The sequence below is a fragment of the Coptis chinensis genome, chromosome 6, assembly GCF_015680905.1.
Source record: "Coptis chinensis isolate HL-2020 chromosome 6, ASM1568090v1, whole genome shotgun sequence".
Taxonomy (NCBI): domain Eukaryota; kingdom Viridiplantae; phylum Streptophyta; class Magnoliopsida; order Ranunculales; family Ranunculaceae; genus Coptis; species Coptis chinensis.
This window is the reverse complement of record NC_141461.1, coordinates 1,921,895-1,936,876: the sequence shown is the minus strand read 5'-3', so window position 1 is coordinate 1,936,876 and position 14,982 is coordinate 1,921,895. Positions and strand designations below refer to the sequence as shown.

The 14,982-nt window shown below is 37.6% G+C and overlaps 1 protein-coding gene across 1 annotated transcript; it reads right to left on the bottom strand.

The window, feature by feature from the left end:
* Positions 1 to 8,183: 8,183 nt before the first annotated feature.
* LOC147490622 (rust resistance kinase Lr10-like) lies at positions 8,184 to 10,977 on the bottom strand. Its single transcript, XM_086566862.1, has 3 exons — positions 10,077 to 10,977; positions 9,904 to 9,984; positions 8,184 to 9,650 (listed from the first exon to the last, which is right to left on the bottom strand). The coding sequence occupies exons 1-3, from the start codon at positions 10,927 to 10,929 to the stop codon at positions 8,392 to 8,394; spliced, it is 2,193 nt and encodes a 730-aa protein (XP_086422988.1). The 5' UTR covers positions 10,930 to 10,977; the 3' UTR covers positions 8,184 to 8,391.
* Between the last annotated feature and the right edge of the window lie 4,005 nt (positions 10,978 to 14,982).

Genomic DNA, 14,982 nt, shown 5'->3' with positions numbered 1-14,982 from the left:
ACCTTTTTCTTGCTAAGCCACTAGTGATTCCTTTCTCCATTACCCAAACATGGATAACAAATTTATGTTACCCAAACATTTTCAATTGACGAAATCACATATCACGATCTCAAACTCAATAAAAGAGCGATTTTTCGAAAACAAGCTACAATAAGAACTAAATAGAGAAGAAAAGGGTAAATTTGGTATTAGAAGAAATTAAAGGAGGTGATCTAATTGGATCAATGACCTTATTCCATAATTTTAACGTGCGGAAACTTTTAATTCACAACTAAAAAAAAGGGGTGGGCTTTAGCCGTAATTCAAAAAGTCAATGGGTTTTAAGCTAATAAAGACTGGAATCAGGGTTTTTACCCCAATTTTATGCATAAAAAATACCCGACGGATTTTGTTTGTAGGAAGCTCTCAACACATTTTGTCCGCCGGGTATAATCTGACCATCTGTCGGTTAATCTCCCTAGGTACCGAAGATTCTACGAGAGCTATTAACGATCGGCATATCTCTTCCAAATACCTAGTGGCAAACTAATTTCACTTCCTATTTATTTATTTTCTGAAAAATAAGAAAATAACAAAAAAAAAACACCCTAAAACTAAACCTCTCTCACTCACTTGTTGTAGCCACTGCCAGCTTCACTCCCTCACTCAATTGTCTAATTTCTCTCCTAAACAGCAACAACAAAATCTAAGATTTCTCACTCACTTTAAGAGTTGTATAGTTTGTTGATGTTAAGTTTTTTAAGTGATAAATTGGTTAAGAAAATTTATTTTAGTCTTCCAGTCCTTGATTCATGTAAGACTGTTTTTAAGTATTTGAGTTGAACTTGTGGTTGTTGCTTTTAATTTATAATTTCATCAATTCATTTTTGTTACATATCCTTTCTACTTGTGCTAGATACTAAGTGTAGTTCTTTTGTAATAATTGTGATGTTGGCCTGAAAAAGAATGTGATGCTGGGATCTTTTATTAAAATCCTAAATATAAATTTATATTTTTTAAAGCTAATTTTCGATTAACATAAATTGTCGCAAGTATACCCGACGGTCAAAGATACAACTATCCGATGGTCAAAGACTGTAGGAATATCCGTCGGCAAAGATTATCAACGCCGACGGCCTGTTTTGACTGATTTTAACAGTCAAAAGTCTATGCCGACCGAGCGTTTTTCGACGATCTTGCGACAGTTTTTGTTTGTCGAGTAATACCTTTGTCAACTGTTATTGTCAGTAGGGTAAAGTCGTTCTTTTGTAGTGTGTGTGTGTGGGGAGGGGAGATTCCGTTTTAATTTAGAAGTGTGATTCCCGTTTTTAATAGGAGAAATATTCGTATTTTAATTAGAAGTGTTAGATTTTTCTTTTTCAATAGGAGATGAATTCCCATTATAATAGACGAAGGATTTCCGTTTTAATTAGAAATGCTATAATTTCTCTTTGGGTTAACTAGTATTACCCCCTTACTAGATGAGCCAATTAAGGGAAATCCTAATTGGCTCATCTAGTAAGGGGGTAATACTAGTTAACCCTTTCTCTTTTCAATAGGAGAAGAATACTCGTTTTAATAGGAGTTGATGATGTGGAATTTTAAGAGAGTTAGAAAAATACCCCTTGTAAGAGCTTTAATATTAATATATTGATTTTCATTAATATATATATATATATATAGCAACACAAATTATGGTTTAACACACATGTTCCTATGAAATAACTATGGATGCATATAGTGGAGAAGTACTATGCCCCTTACTCCCTCATACTGAAGACCCTAGGGTGAAACTTGCGAATGAAAGATGTTGGTAAATATAGACCACCAAAGCGTTTCGGAGAATTCGTCGATCATGTTTGTAAGCAAGTACATATATACCATTCCATTAGCTCGAAACATTGAAGGCCTATGGCGGTTGGTCAGGTGAAAATTGTTATGTATGTGATTTAGTACTAAAAATACCTTGTTGGAGTTGGTGTTGCACCTTCTGAATTCTTTGCATTACATTCTAAGGAAATATAGCTTTAACGGTTTGCTTTAGTTATTTTTAGGGTTTTTTAGACATTGGTCCTAGTCTTACTATGGTAATTAGACTTTGGTCCAGAAATGTTGAAATATTAGGTTTTAGTCATACTTCTGCTACTTGAATGTCAATTAGTTGAGTTGACTACGGTCATGCTGCTTGGTTTTTTGATATGTCCATAATACCCCTTGCGCATGACTCTCACACATTTACTAGATAATACGGGGTGTTCATTTGGACTTGAAACCGACTCGAAACCCGACTTAAAAAACAGACCAAAAACCGACCCGTACCCCCCAAAACCCAACCTGAAACCCGACCCAAACATATTTTTCAAGCATTGTTTTTCACACTGTATCAAATATTTGGTTTCGGGTATTGTAGTGTCAATTGTGGTATGTGGGTTTACAGTTAACAGGTGCGACCATTCCTCAAACACTTGAAGGCCACAATTAAGAACGCCCAATCATCCTCATCCTTGTTTCCCACCACCACCACCTTCGGCACCCCACCAACATTAGACCATGCTCCTCAAACGCATAACATCAAAACCTCAAAATCAATATATCAAACCCAAAAAATCAGACCCCATTAACTAAAAACTCAATAAATACAACCACATTGACACGAACACAAAACCCAGAAGGAGGTATCAGCAACAACAACTACGATATGGGAGTTCATCATTTTTTTTTGCTATGGGAGAGTTGAAATTCTTTTTGTTTTGAGAATGGGTTTGGTGGTTTCTTGTTTGTTTTTAGTTGGAGAATTGGAAGAGTGTACTTTGGTCATTTTCGGTGTTTGATTGCCTTGATTTACAATTGTAATTGTGATGAAACGGGTTGAAGAGAAGGCATAAAGTAAAATGGGTTTGTTTAAGTTATTGGGCTTTTACCTATTATTGGGCCGAAATTGAGTTGTTGTTAGATCGCATTGATCTAATTACGGACCAACACGTGGCAAATCAACATTTCACATGAATACATTGGTCCTACGCATACTATGGTAATTAGACTAGTAAGCGCGTGAGACACATGCTCAGGGGGATTCTTGCCATTTCAAAAGAGCAAGCAGCATGACCACAGTCAACTCAAGTACTAGAAGTAGGACTAAAACCTAATATTTCAGCATTTCTGGACCAAAGTCTAATTACTATAGTAAGACTATGACCAATATCTGAAAAACCCTTATTATTATTTTTTTGAATCAAGCTTGGGGTTACAGACCCCCCTGTTCATTAATTAACGTCTCAAATACAAGTGTCCTGCCTTGTCCTCACCCACAATGTCTTGAAGTCTAGCTTCAGGGGGGGGGGGGTGTACAAAGTAGTTGCAGCCATTATAAATCTCAAGAGCTGCCAAGTAATCAGCTGCCCGATTACATTCTCTGAAAACGTGAATGAAATCCACCTTTTGCAGCTGCCCGATTACATTCCCTTATTTTTACTTCCCCTCCGGCCCTCCTTTTTGTCAAATTATCAATTTCTCGAAACTTATGTAAAGGGGCAAATTCTATGAATATGAGAGAAGGATCTGTAGGAACCGTTATTCCAAAATGAATATTTCTACAAACTGTGAACACCACGCGCAGCGAAATTAATGAGTGTCCACGATTTGTGATTGGAAACATACCTTTGAAAATCAGTTTAGATGTAATTTATGAGAATCCAAACTTTATGAAATCCGAAATCAACCCCTTGATCTTCTATTGTATTCCTTTAGAATAGAATGGACGTTGTGTGGACAACGGTCTACCAATCCTCTTCTTTCTCACAAAGATAGATCCAATTTTTCTATCTTTGGATCTATCTTTGGATGCCTCTTTTTCTAATACTGTGAATAGTGAATTTCGGCCAAAGAGAGAGAGTATTCTATTTATAGGCTACAACAGGGACCATGAGGAGAAATTAGGGTTGGGCCTCCTGATGGGCTTGGGTTTCCTATGTTCACCCAGAACACACGACCCAAGTCCGTCAACAAATGGCTTATTCTATTAAAGGCCATTGTTGCACTACCGCCCTAATCCCAAATTACGTGTCAGCGTTTATGGGCTCCATATTATATGCTCGTTGATCTCCCCGTTTTAAGATATCGAATGTCCGTTGATTAAGTCAAGTTATTGACAACTACATTAATCAACTTCTTATGTCCTTAAGTAGTACCACTCAATCTCATTGTCATGTCGGAATAAATCCACCTGTAGGGTTTACATGACAATCTTTTTGAGCTCCTCAAGAGGACATCATCAACTCGACTTTCTGCGGGCCACAGATTCCTTCTATAATCAACAGCATACCTTACATATAATGTCATTACCCAATTCATCGAGTTTGTTGATTCACAAATGAATCTCACTCATTGATGATTTAAAGTAATATACAATGCACATAAGTGCCCGTTATTATATCCGGATTAAGAGAACAAGCATCCATAATAACAGAGGCGTTTGTTCTCTTATATAATCAGTATAAAGAGAAACAACCTCACTTAGTCCTGTTCAATACACACAAAGTGTACTAGTGTAATCCTATAATCAAGATAGACTATATAATACCAGATTATACTACAACCGTACCAATGGTTTGTCCAAATCCATTTAGGTTGTGAACGATTACTTATACTTTATAAGGTACCGATGATATGATCTTCTGTGTGTTAACACCATATCATCTACAACATAAAGTATTAGACACATGTATATAACTAATAACATATATAATATGCATAACATTTGCCCATATGATTCTCATTCAAAATATAAAGAATTAGAGTTAATACAAAAGTAATGCTTTTAGTATATAACCATATCAATCTCCCACTTTGTAGGAACCGTTATTTCAGAATCACTATTTCTACAAACCGCGAACACCACGCGCAGCGAAATTAATGGGTGTCCACGATTTGTGATTGGAAAACATACCTTTTAGAATCGGCTAAGATGTAATCTTTGAGAATCCAAGCTATGAAACCGAATCAACAATCAACCCCTTTATCTTCTGTTGTATTCCTTTAGAATAGATTGGACGTTGTGTGGACAACGGTCTACCAATCCCCTTCTTTCTCACAAAGCTAGATCCAATTTTGGATCTATCTTTCCTTGCCTCTTTTTCTAATCTAGTGAATAGTGAATTTCGGCCAGAGAGAGAGTATTCTATTTATAGGCTACAATAGGGACCATGAGGAGAAATTAGGGTTGGGCCTCCTGACGGGCTTGGGCTTCCCATGTTAATAACACACGACCCCAAGTCTGTCAACAAATGGCTTATTCCACTAAAGGCCATTGTTGCACTACCGCCCTAATCCCAAATTACGTGTCAGCGTTTATGGGCTCCATATTATATGCTCGTTGATATACCCGTGTTTAAGATATCGAATGCTCGTTGATTAAGTCAAGTTACTGACAACTACATTAATCAACTTCTTATGTCCTTGAGTAGTACCACTCAACCTCATTGTCATGTCGAAATAAATCCACCTGCAGGGTTTACATGATAATCTTTTTGAGCTCCTCAAAGGGACATCATCAACCCGACTTCCTGCGGGCCACGAATTCCTTCTATAATCAACAACACACCTTACATACAATGTCATTACCCAATTTATCGAGTTTGTTGATTCACAAATGAATCTCACTCATTGATGATTTAAAGCAATGTACAATGCACATAAGTACCCGTTATTATATCCGGATTAAGAGGACAAACATCCATAATAACAGAGGTGTTTGTTCTCTTATATAGTCAGTATAAAGAGAAACAACCTCACTTGGTCCTGTTCAATACACACAAAGTGTACTAGTATAATCTTATAGTCAAGATAAACTATTACCATATTATACTATAACCGTACCAATGGTTTGTCCAAATCCATTTAGGTTGTGAATGATTACTTATACTTTATAAGGTACTGATGATATGATCTTCTGTGTGTTCACACCATATCATCTACAACATAAAGTATTAGACACATACATATAGGGCTGTCAATGGATCGGTTTGGGTCAGGTTCTGTAAAATCCGAACCCGAACCGATAAGAAAGTTAGGAACCCGAAACTGAACCGAACCAATAAGAAAATTGAAAATCTGAAACCAAACCGAACCGATAAGAAATATTGCAAATTGAACCCGAACCGACCCAAACCGAAAACTATAAAATCAATTAAATCTTAAATTAAATCAATTAATTTCAATCACATAATTGATAAACATATACAAAATTAATCATAAATATTACTAAAATGTCATCTTATCGGTTCGGGTTTATATCGGTTCGGTGGAGGGCAAACCCGAAACCAAACCAATATCTTATCGGTTCGGTTTGGTTTCGGGTCGGTAGAAAATAAATCAAATTAATCCAACCCAAACCGTTTTTTATCGGTTTGGTTCGGATCGGTTATCGGGTTATCGAAACCCATTGACAGCCCTACATGCATATAACTAATAACATATATAATACGCATAACATTTGCCCATATGATTCTCATTCAAAAAATAAAGAATTAGAGTTATTATAAAAGTAATGCTTTTAGTATATAACCCTATCAACTTTTGTAAATAGTGAATTTCGGCTAGAGAGAGAGTATTCTATTTATAGGCTACAACAGGGACCATGAGGAGAAATTAGGGTTAGGCCTCCTGATGGGCTTGGGCTTCCCATGTTCGCCCAGAACACACGGCCCAAGTCCGTCAACAAATGACTTATTCCATTAAAGGCCATTGTTGCACTACCACCCTAATCCTAAATTACGTGTTAGCGTTTATGGGCTCCATATTACATGCTCGTTGATCTCCCCATGTTTAAGATATCGAATGTCCATTGATTAAGTCAAGTTACTGACAACTACATTAATCAACTTCTTATGTCCTTGAGTAGTACCACTCAACCTCATTGTCATGTCGGAATAAATCCACCTGTAGGGTTTACATGACAATCTTTTTGAGCTCCTCAAGGGGACATCATCAACCCGGCTTCCTGCGGGCCACGGATTCCTTCTATAATCAACAGCACACCTTACATACAATGTCATTACCCAATTCATCGAGTTTGTTGATTCACAAATGAATCTCACTTATTGATGATTTAAAGTAATATACAATGCACATAAGTGCCCGTTATTATATCCGGATTAAGAGGACAAGCATCTATAATAACAGAGGCGTTGTTCTCTTATATAATCGATATAAAGAAAAACAACTTCACTTGGTCCCCGCTTCAATACACACAAAGTGTACTAGTGTAATCCTATAGTCAAGATAGACTAATACCGGATTATACTACAATATCAATGGTTTGTCCAAATCCATTTAGGTTGTGAACGATTACTTATACTTTATAAAGATCGATGATATGATCTTACGTATTGTTCACACCATATCATCTACAACATAAAGTATTAGACACATGCATATAAGTAATAACATATATAATATGCATAACATTTGCCCATATGATTCTTATTCAAAATATAAAGAATTAGAGTTAATACAAAAGTAATGCTTTTAGTATATAACCCTATCAAGATCGTGGAGAGAAATAGGTGGGACACACCTAGAAATTAAATTGCGGTGGAATTGAATCTTGGCCTAATATAGGCTAATATTGGTTTTATGTCTCAACATATGCATCATGGATGGATGCAAATGCACATGCCGATCTAGGTTTTGCTTTATGGACTAATAATGGCATTTGCATTGGTACAGGACATGACACGACATGTCTACAGTTAAAAAGGCTCATGCCATTTTCAGAGGAATAGAGTTAGGAAAATGAAAGTCAAGAAACCGATGATCTTGATGAATTGTATGAACTTAGTTGTTGCCATGGAAAAACGATCAGGACTGCTATCATGGGGAGCGACCTCAATTGCTCAGGATATTTATTTTATTTTTTCAAAGTTGGATGACTGTAAAACTTTATATATCAGTAGATCCTTAAATATTGTAGCTCATAGTGTAGCATCTAGGGGAGGTCGCCGTTCTTTTGTTGGGATCGAGCTTTAGCAAAATCCCTAATTGACCTTTGTAAGTGTTAGTCCCATTGAAGAAATCCCTCCATTTCTGTGAGGGTGATTCCCTTTTTGCTTAAAAAAATAAAAAATAATAAAAAATAAATAAATACGGTGTAATAATCTCAACACTTCCAACCGAAATGCACAAACATAAGATGGTGAAAATGAATCTTTCTTATCAAATATGAAAATTTGGGAGTTTCAATTTCGTCATAAATATAGTATTATTTACAGATAGTGATTGTTTACTAGAACGTTAATACTTTTATACATGAATGTATCGTTAGAAGTCTAGCCAATAAACCTCATATTATAATTCTTAGGGGGTACAAAATAATTAAGAAAGCGCCCTTAACATACATACTGAATGCACGACCATTCAGTTTGTCGAACTCCCAGTACTTTCTGCCTTTTTAAAGGGAGCTAGACTATTCAGTACTGGCGCATCGCATTCATTTCCATATCCCCAAGTTGACAAGTTGGTATTAAATGGGGCAGAAGGGATCTCAATGGCTGCATTCCCTTCTAGCATATCAACCACTTTCTTCATGGAAGGTCGCTTCGAAGGTTCAAACTGGATGCACCATAATCCTACCAGTTCCAACCTCATTGCCATCTCTTCCTCCTCTTTCCCTTGGCATTCATGCCATTTGGAACCTCCTCCATCACCATATGCATTTTGTACATGGTGCGAGAAGACCCACTCTGGGAAGTACATCTCACTTGTCTTGCTAGCATCTACATCAAAATTCCTCCTCTTCCCTGACATCTCTAGCACAACCATTCCAAAGCTATAGACATCAGACTTATCTGTCACTGGACCAAACTTCACATACCACATTTCTGGTGGAGCGTAGCCTGGAGTACCTGCTCCACGTGTTAAAGAGATGTGACTATTCTCCTTGTTCAATGCCATTGCCAACCCAAAATCTGACACCTTTGGCTGAAATTGGTCATCTAAAAGGATATTATGAGGCTTAATATCACAATGTAGTATTTTATTTCGGCATTCCTCGTGGAGATAAGCAAGTCCTTTGGCTGTTCCAATGGCAATGTCGAGTAGTTGACTCCATGTCAAAGTCACTATTTCTGGTACATCTTGAGGTGGTGATGTGTTTTTGGACTGATCTTTGTTCATTTTCTTCTTTTGGAGAATGTATTTGTCAAGAGAACCATTCACCAGGTACTCGTAAATAAGAGCTATTCTCGAATGATCAAAGCAATACCCCAGAAGCCGGACTAAATGATTGTGGTGGATGCAACCGATCGTTAAGATCTCATTGAGGAACTGGCTCTCAATCTGATTAGTAGTCTCATCGAGGATTTTAACAGCAATGATGAAGCCATTGGGAAGTTGGCCTTTAAAGACTGAACCAAAGCCTCCCTGGCCAATCTTTTGAGCGAAATTGTTGGTGTACTTCTTGAGTTGCTTGTACGAAAATCTGGTTGGCCTTCCTAAAGTGTAGTTGTGCAAGAAAGTCTCTATTGAAGCTGGAGTTGTGCCGTTGTCCCCCTCAAGGTAGCGCTTCAACACTTGATCATCTGTACTTCTAAAACGAATATGCTTCTTATGCCTTCGTTTGTAGGAAATGTACGAAGCACCTAGAAATATGAATGCTGCTCCCGCCATCACAATACCTTTTATTCCACACAAAGAAATTCAAAAGTTACCTTAAGATGGTGATCTCAAACAATATTTCGGTCATATTAGCTGCGTGAACACGTCATACTTGACTCTTTAATCTACGGGTACGCCCTAGTTTTATTCAGAGTTTATTTCAGATAGTAATAACGCCCATCATATCTGACATATTATAATTAAGGACCAAATTGATTGGTAAATTAACAAGTTCCGAGTGATTTGTATGTTCAAGTTAACAGTTTGTCTTACCTACAATCAGCCCAGTTTTGTGTTTCTGACGTTTGATTGTGATATCCTTTCCTGCTGGAGCCTCAAGGTCAAGAACCGGCCCTTGAAAAATAGCAAATCAGAACAGAAGTATGATAAGCTTTGATCTTAATTGAAAGAAAACATAGTTGATCGATCACTTCTTAATAATTTACCATTGCAATTGTCTGAGTGAATCCCATCCCTGCAAAAGCAATACTCCTCAGTACTAGTTTTCTTTTCTTGACTCACATACCCACATCTTCCAACGTCATTTTCCATACATGAATCACAATTTCCTTGCATATCCCACTGAACCTCCATTCCTTCTTCAAGCACTCTTCTCAAATTTCTAACCGCACTAAGATTATTAGTAATATTAACTGGGATAGCAACTCTAAATGGTAAACAGGAATCAAGTTGACCAAAATATCCATCGTAAAAATAACAAAAGTTATTAGTCTCACCACACTCCAAACAAGGAGACCTGAGCATCTTAGGCAGAGTATCCTTATCTGGTTCTTTTGTACAATTAAAAAAAGTGCCTGATTTGAAAGTAGAACTATAGTAAAAGACACCTAACATACCCCCCCTCTGTGCTTCATAATCTGAAACATTAAAAGGAGGAATAGGACCACAACCAAAGAGAGAGTTGTCAACAAGCCTTAGTGCTCTGTTATTGTAGACTTCATTTGTGAGGTTTTGAAGAACTTTGTGTTTTATGTATGGGTTGTTTTGATCTACTAGGAAAACTGTTGAGTTGTTTTCACATGTTGCTGCTAAAAAACCACGACTACAAAGTTGGTTTTTTCCAAAAGGAAACTTCAAGACAGAACCTCCACATGTTGATGGAGCACACTGATTGTAGTAGTAGGTTGAGTTGGTGGAGTTGGCCGAGTGAATGGTTTGGAAGAGAGTTGAGAAGCAGAAGAGTATCAATATATGGTGTAATGCAATCTTCATGCTCCAAATGCTTTTTTCCCCTTTCTTTACTCCATATTTTTCCTTTGGAAGAGGGGCATCTCGCATAGGAGAGGTGACAATGTTGACTGTTGAGTATTAAAAAGGAAGGATAATGATTGTGATATATTTTAATTGAGTGGTTTGTGAATTTTGATCACTTAATGCTGAAAACACAGTGTACTCTTGTTTCTATCGCTATCGCTATCGCTATCACAGAGAATTACTCCTAAAGTAGATCAGGGGTGCTTCTATATTAGTATTTAGATTGTACTGAAAATTGTCTAGATCTGGATGTATGTGATGATCTAGCAGACTGGCACTTTTTTTTGCAGGCAAAATGTGAATATATTATATATAATAATAAATTTACAAACTAGGGGTTAAACACCACCCGGGCTGGATTATGTTCCCACTTTGAAACCAAAAAATAAATTCCATGAAGGTGATAAAGCCTTCATTCCAAAGTCTAAACCATGTGTATTTTCAGTAAAAGAAAATCATTTATATCTTGCTGGAATTTTCTTTGCCCTGGGTGGAAGAGGAGTCAGATCCACATCTTTCCCCTTTGTCTTGCTTCCTTTCTCCTTTTGAAACTGCCATGGTTCATCTCCATCATGGGAGTTATCCTCGTCATCAATCTGCTCCTGAGACATCCATGCAGGCTTATACTTTTTCTTTGCTATCTTCTGCCATGGTTCTTTACCATCCTCGGCATTTTCATCATCATCTGCGAGGTCAGCCCAATTAACCGATCTTAGCAATGAATTTGCCTCATTCAATAATTTGAGCCTGTTTCCCTCTCCAGTAGTGGAAGAAGAATTGATCATCGTTGAAGAGGAATCGGGCTCTCTGCTCCACTCTTCATAGTCCTCGCAATGGGAGAATAGGAATCAGCTGCTCGACTATTCTCTTGCGGCACAATTGTATTTTCAGCCATAGTAACTCTGAGTGGAGGTGCAATGTAGTGTGTAAGACTACACGAGTTGGAGAAACAAAATTTTCAACGGCTAGAGAGCGCTTAGTAGTAGGCTGTAACCTCCGCTTGCGGTGCATTCAAAGGTTGCATTGATTGAATTTCCACGGCTAGTGGAAGCAATGCAACAACATCGATAACTATATGTTACGCTACCCCAACTTGTGGTATTGCATCAACGTGATCGGTTCCCATCTTCTTGTGTTTGTGCATCCTCCTCGGTTGCTTGCGCTCAACTACTACACTATCCATGGTGCCCACATCAATTGGAACCACCTCGGTTGGTGTTGTAGTAGGCACCTCAACGGAATCTGCACCCATCGTCTCAACCGAGACATTGTTCGTTGGTTCGATCGGTACATTTTTTGTTCTTGTTTCTATTCCTCTTATTCTTCTTCGTTTTTGCACAACCTCGGCTTTTGTTTCTCACCAATACTTTGTTTCTTCAAGGCGTCTAAATCCTTTTTGCGGTGCCTTACACTCTGCAACAAAGTGCCTAACAGAATTCTGATGGCCACAATACTTTGGGAGTTTTTCAACCGACTTCTTGAAGGAAAGATGTATGCTCATCCTCTTCAATAAGTATCACGGTTTGGTATCGGTTTAAAGATCTACTTCAACCAATACCGAAGCAAAAAAACCATAGTCTCTTTGCAGAGTATGTTTGTCAACACCAACAGGAGAGCCAAGTCCTCTACCCATAGACATCAAGATTTCATAATCCCAATATTGTTGTCCAAGTTTTGGAAACTTAATCCAAACTAAAGCACTAGATTTTACCTGGCGTCGGGTCGAAATCAAAGCGCCCATTTTGTTAATCGAAGAGTTTGATCTTTGAATTTCCATGGACCGCCACACCATATCTTCCTCCAGTCATCCTCGCAAGTTAGCCGAATCATGAAAAATCCTTTACCAAGAGGAATGATCTTCCAGTCTCTCTTTGGCTTCCAAGTTTCCAATGCAATTCTACGAACTTCTTCCACATTGAGCTTTCTGAAGTCTAGTCTACCAACAAGGCTGTACTTACAGTAAAGCTTGCCTCGTTCCACTGCTTGTTTTGAAAGGAAATATGTCGATGATTAAGCTACCAAAACAAGCAGACTAGCACTTGTGTGTGTCGAGGATGAAGGCTTCAGAGGAAAGCACCACGTCAAGACACGCTTTAGGCCAAGGCCGGCTCAACCCAAATTGAGGCCTTTGGCGAAAATCAAATGTGAGGTTTTGTCAAGCCAGAAAAATGATGTGATAGGCTCTTTCTCTAATCTTTTGGCTTTAGGATTAATTGAAAAAAAAATATCAATCTAGCAGTATATTTGTAACTAAAAAAACAAAAACTAAAATGATTACCATTGAAATCGAAACACAATAAGAAGATGAATATAACACTAGAAGGACGGGGAGTATTTTACTATTTTCTCTAATTTATTTCATTCTTTTTTTCAAGCAAAAAAATTGATTCAATAAAGCTAATCTCACAAAAAATTAAAATGGTGTTGCTTTAGATGCCATTGGATTTGTTATAAATGTTTAAATGTCACACATTGTGGTGGACTACTAAATATTCTACTTAATTTTCCCCAACTTTTTATCCTAAAGTTAGTGCCCTACATAACATTGCCCAATTTTTTTCTCCTAAATTAATGGCAGCATATATTTTGTACATATTTGATTAGGTTGATTGATTGTTTTCTCCTTTTCTTTATTTTCACACAACAATAGTTGAAGGAATTGATTAACAAACATAAGAGTGTTTCTGGTGTTTTGAGGCCTTTTCAAAAGAGAGGTCTTAGACGGCCTCCTATCTTGCCTAAGGGACGAGCCGACACTGCCTTTAGCCTTGATGACTTAACGAAAGCAGTATCGATGCGTGGAATGTACATATTTCATTGCAAACGATTGGTAAAATTATGGCTTTCAGAGTGATTGTCCTACATTCATATATACCCTTCTCGTAAGAAACACAGATTGTAAAAAACAACCTAAAAAAGGATGTCAAATTTTGCACAAAATCCACTTTCTAAAATAAATCAATCAAAAGATTTCATTAATAAATGTTGCCTAATTTTGTTTGAAGATAATAGTCCCCAATCCCCATGATGTTTCATTGAAATATATTGTGCATTGGGTTCACTCTTTCAATTTTCAGTACACGCGCACAAAAAACTTATTCATATAGGGTTATATTGATATACCCCCACCACTAGTTGCAATTAAGATTACCCCCATAATAATTGAAATTAGGATTTTCCCCCAAACTTGATAGTCAAAAGTAGTCAACCAACAGTGGCCGTCAGTTGACTAGTCAAGGATCATGAATTGTCTTAAATACTCTTTTTCTGTGGAAATTACAAAATTTGCCATTGATCTTTGTTCAAAGCCCACTTGGGCTTTGAGTTGTGGGTCAACCTCGGTGAGGGGTAGTAGGTCGGGTGATGTTCCAATTGAGAAGGTGTCTCCCTCTCCATCTTCGCCTTCCCATTCGGCGAGAAGACATTTTCAAATTTGTTTGGGTGGTTGAATTACATTACTAATAGACCACAATCCAAGTGTTGTATGCGGATAAAAAGAAAATAATAGAAGACGAGGACGAGAATAACGGTAATAACCAAAGCGGATTAAGGGTGTCCTTAAGGAAAGATTTAAGCCCTTCCAATGGTGCGAGAAAGGCAACGGTGGCATCTTCCTCACAGGATTCAATGGTTAACAAAGCCGATCGACTTTGCACTAGAGCGGACTACCCTCTAGAAACGACAATATAACTCTCTCTCGGGGCGGGAAGAAAGAGAAGAGAATAGGTGTGAATCTCTGTTTTTGAAAAGTGGGATGTAAGCTGATAGAGTATTCACGATTTCTGGTTTTCTCTTGAATTGGATTCGCTGGTTCTATAGTGGAAGCAGCATGCACGACTTCTGTCTCAGTCGATATAGAGGCAGCAGCAGCACACGAGTTCTATCTCTCTGCGTCCTCTCTCTCTCTCTGTTCTGTGATTGATCTCTCTAATGAACACAGCAGTGTTTATATAGAGGTATGATCGAATCATAGATGGAGAAGGACACCTCTCTAATTCGATTTCACAAAACCAAATCGAAGTAGAACTCTAGCTTAGCCGAAACTTGCTGCAAAAGCAAAAAACAAGTTTAGGCAAA

Bases quoted from the DNA above. Each gene is read 5' to 3' on its own strand.
- LOC147490622 (XM_086566862.1), bottom strand. From the start codon at position 10,929: ATGCGAGATGCCCCTCTTCCAAAGGAAAAATATGGAGTAAAGAAAGGG. The intron at 9,985-10,076 runs GTAAATTATTAA...CTATTTTTCAAG, and splicing joins TCACTCAGACAATTGCAATG to GGCCGGTTCTTGACCTTGAG. The intron at 9,651-9,903 runs GTAAGACAAACT...GTGGAATAAAAG, and splicing joins CAAAACTGGGCTGATTGTAG to GTATTGTGATGGCGGGAGCA.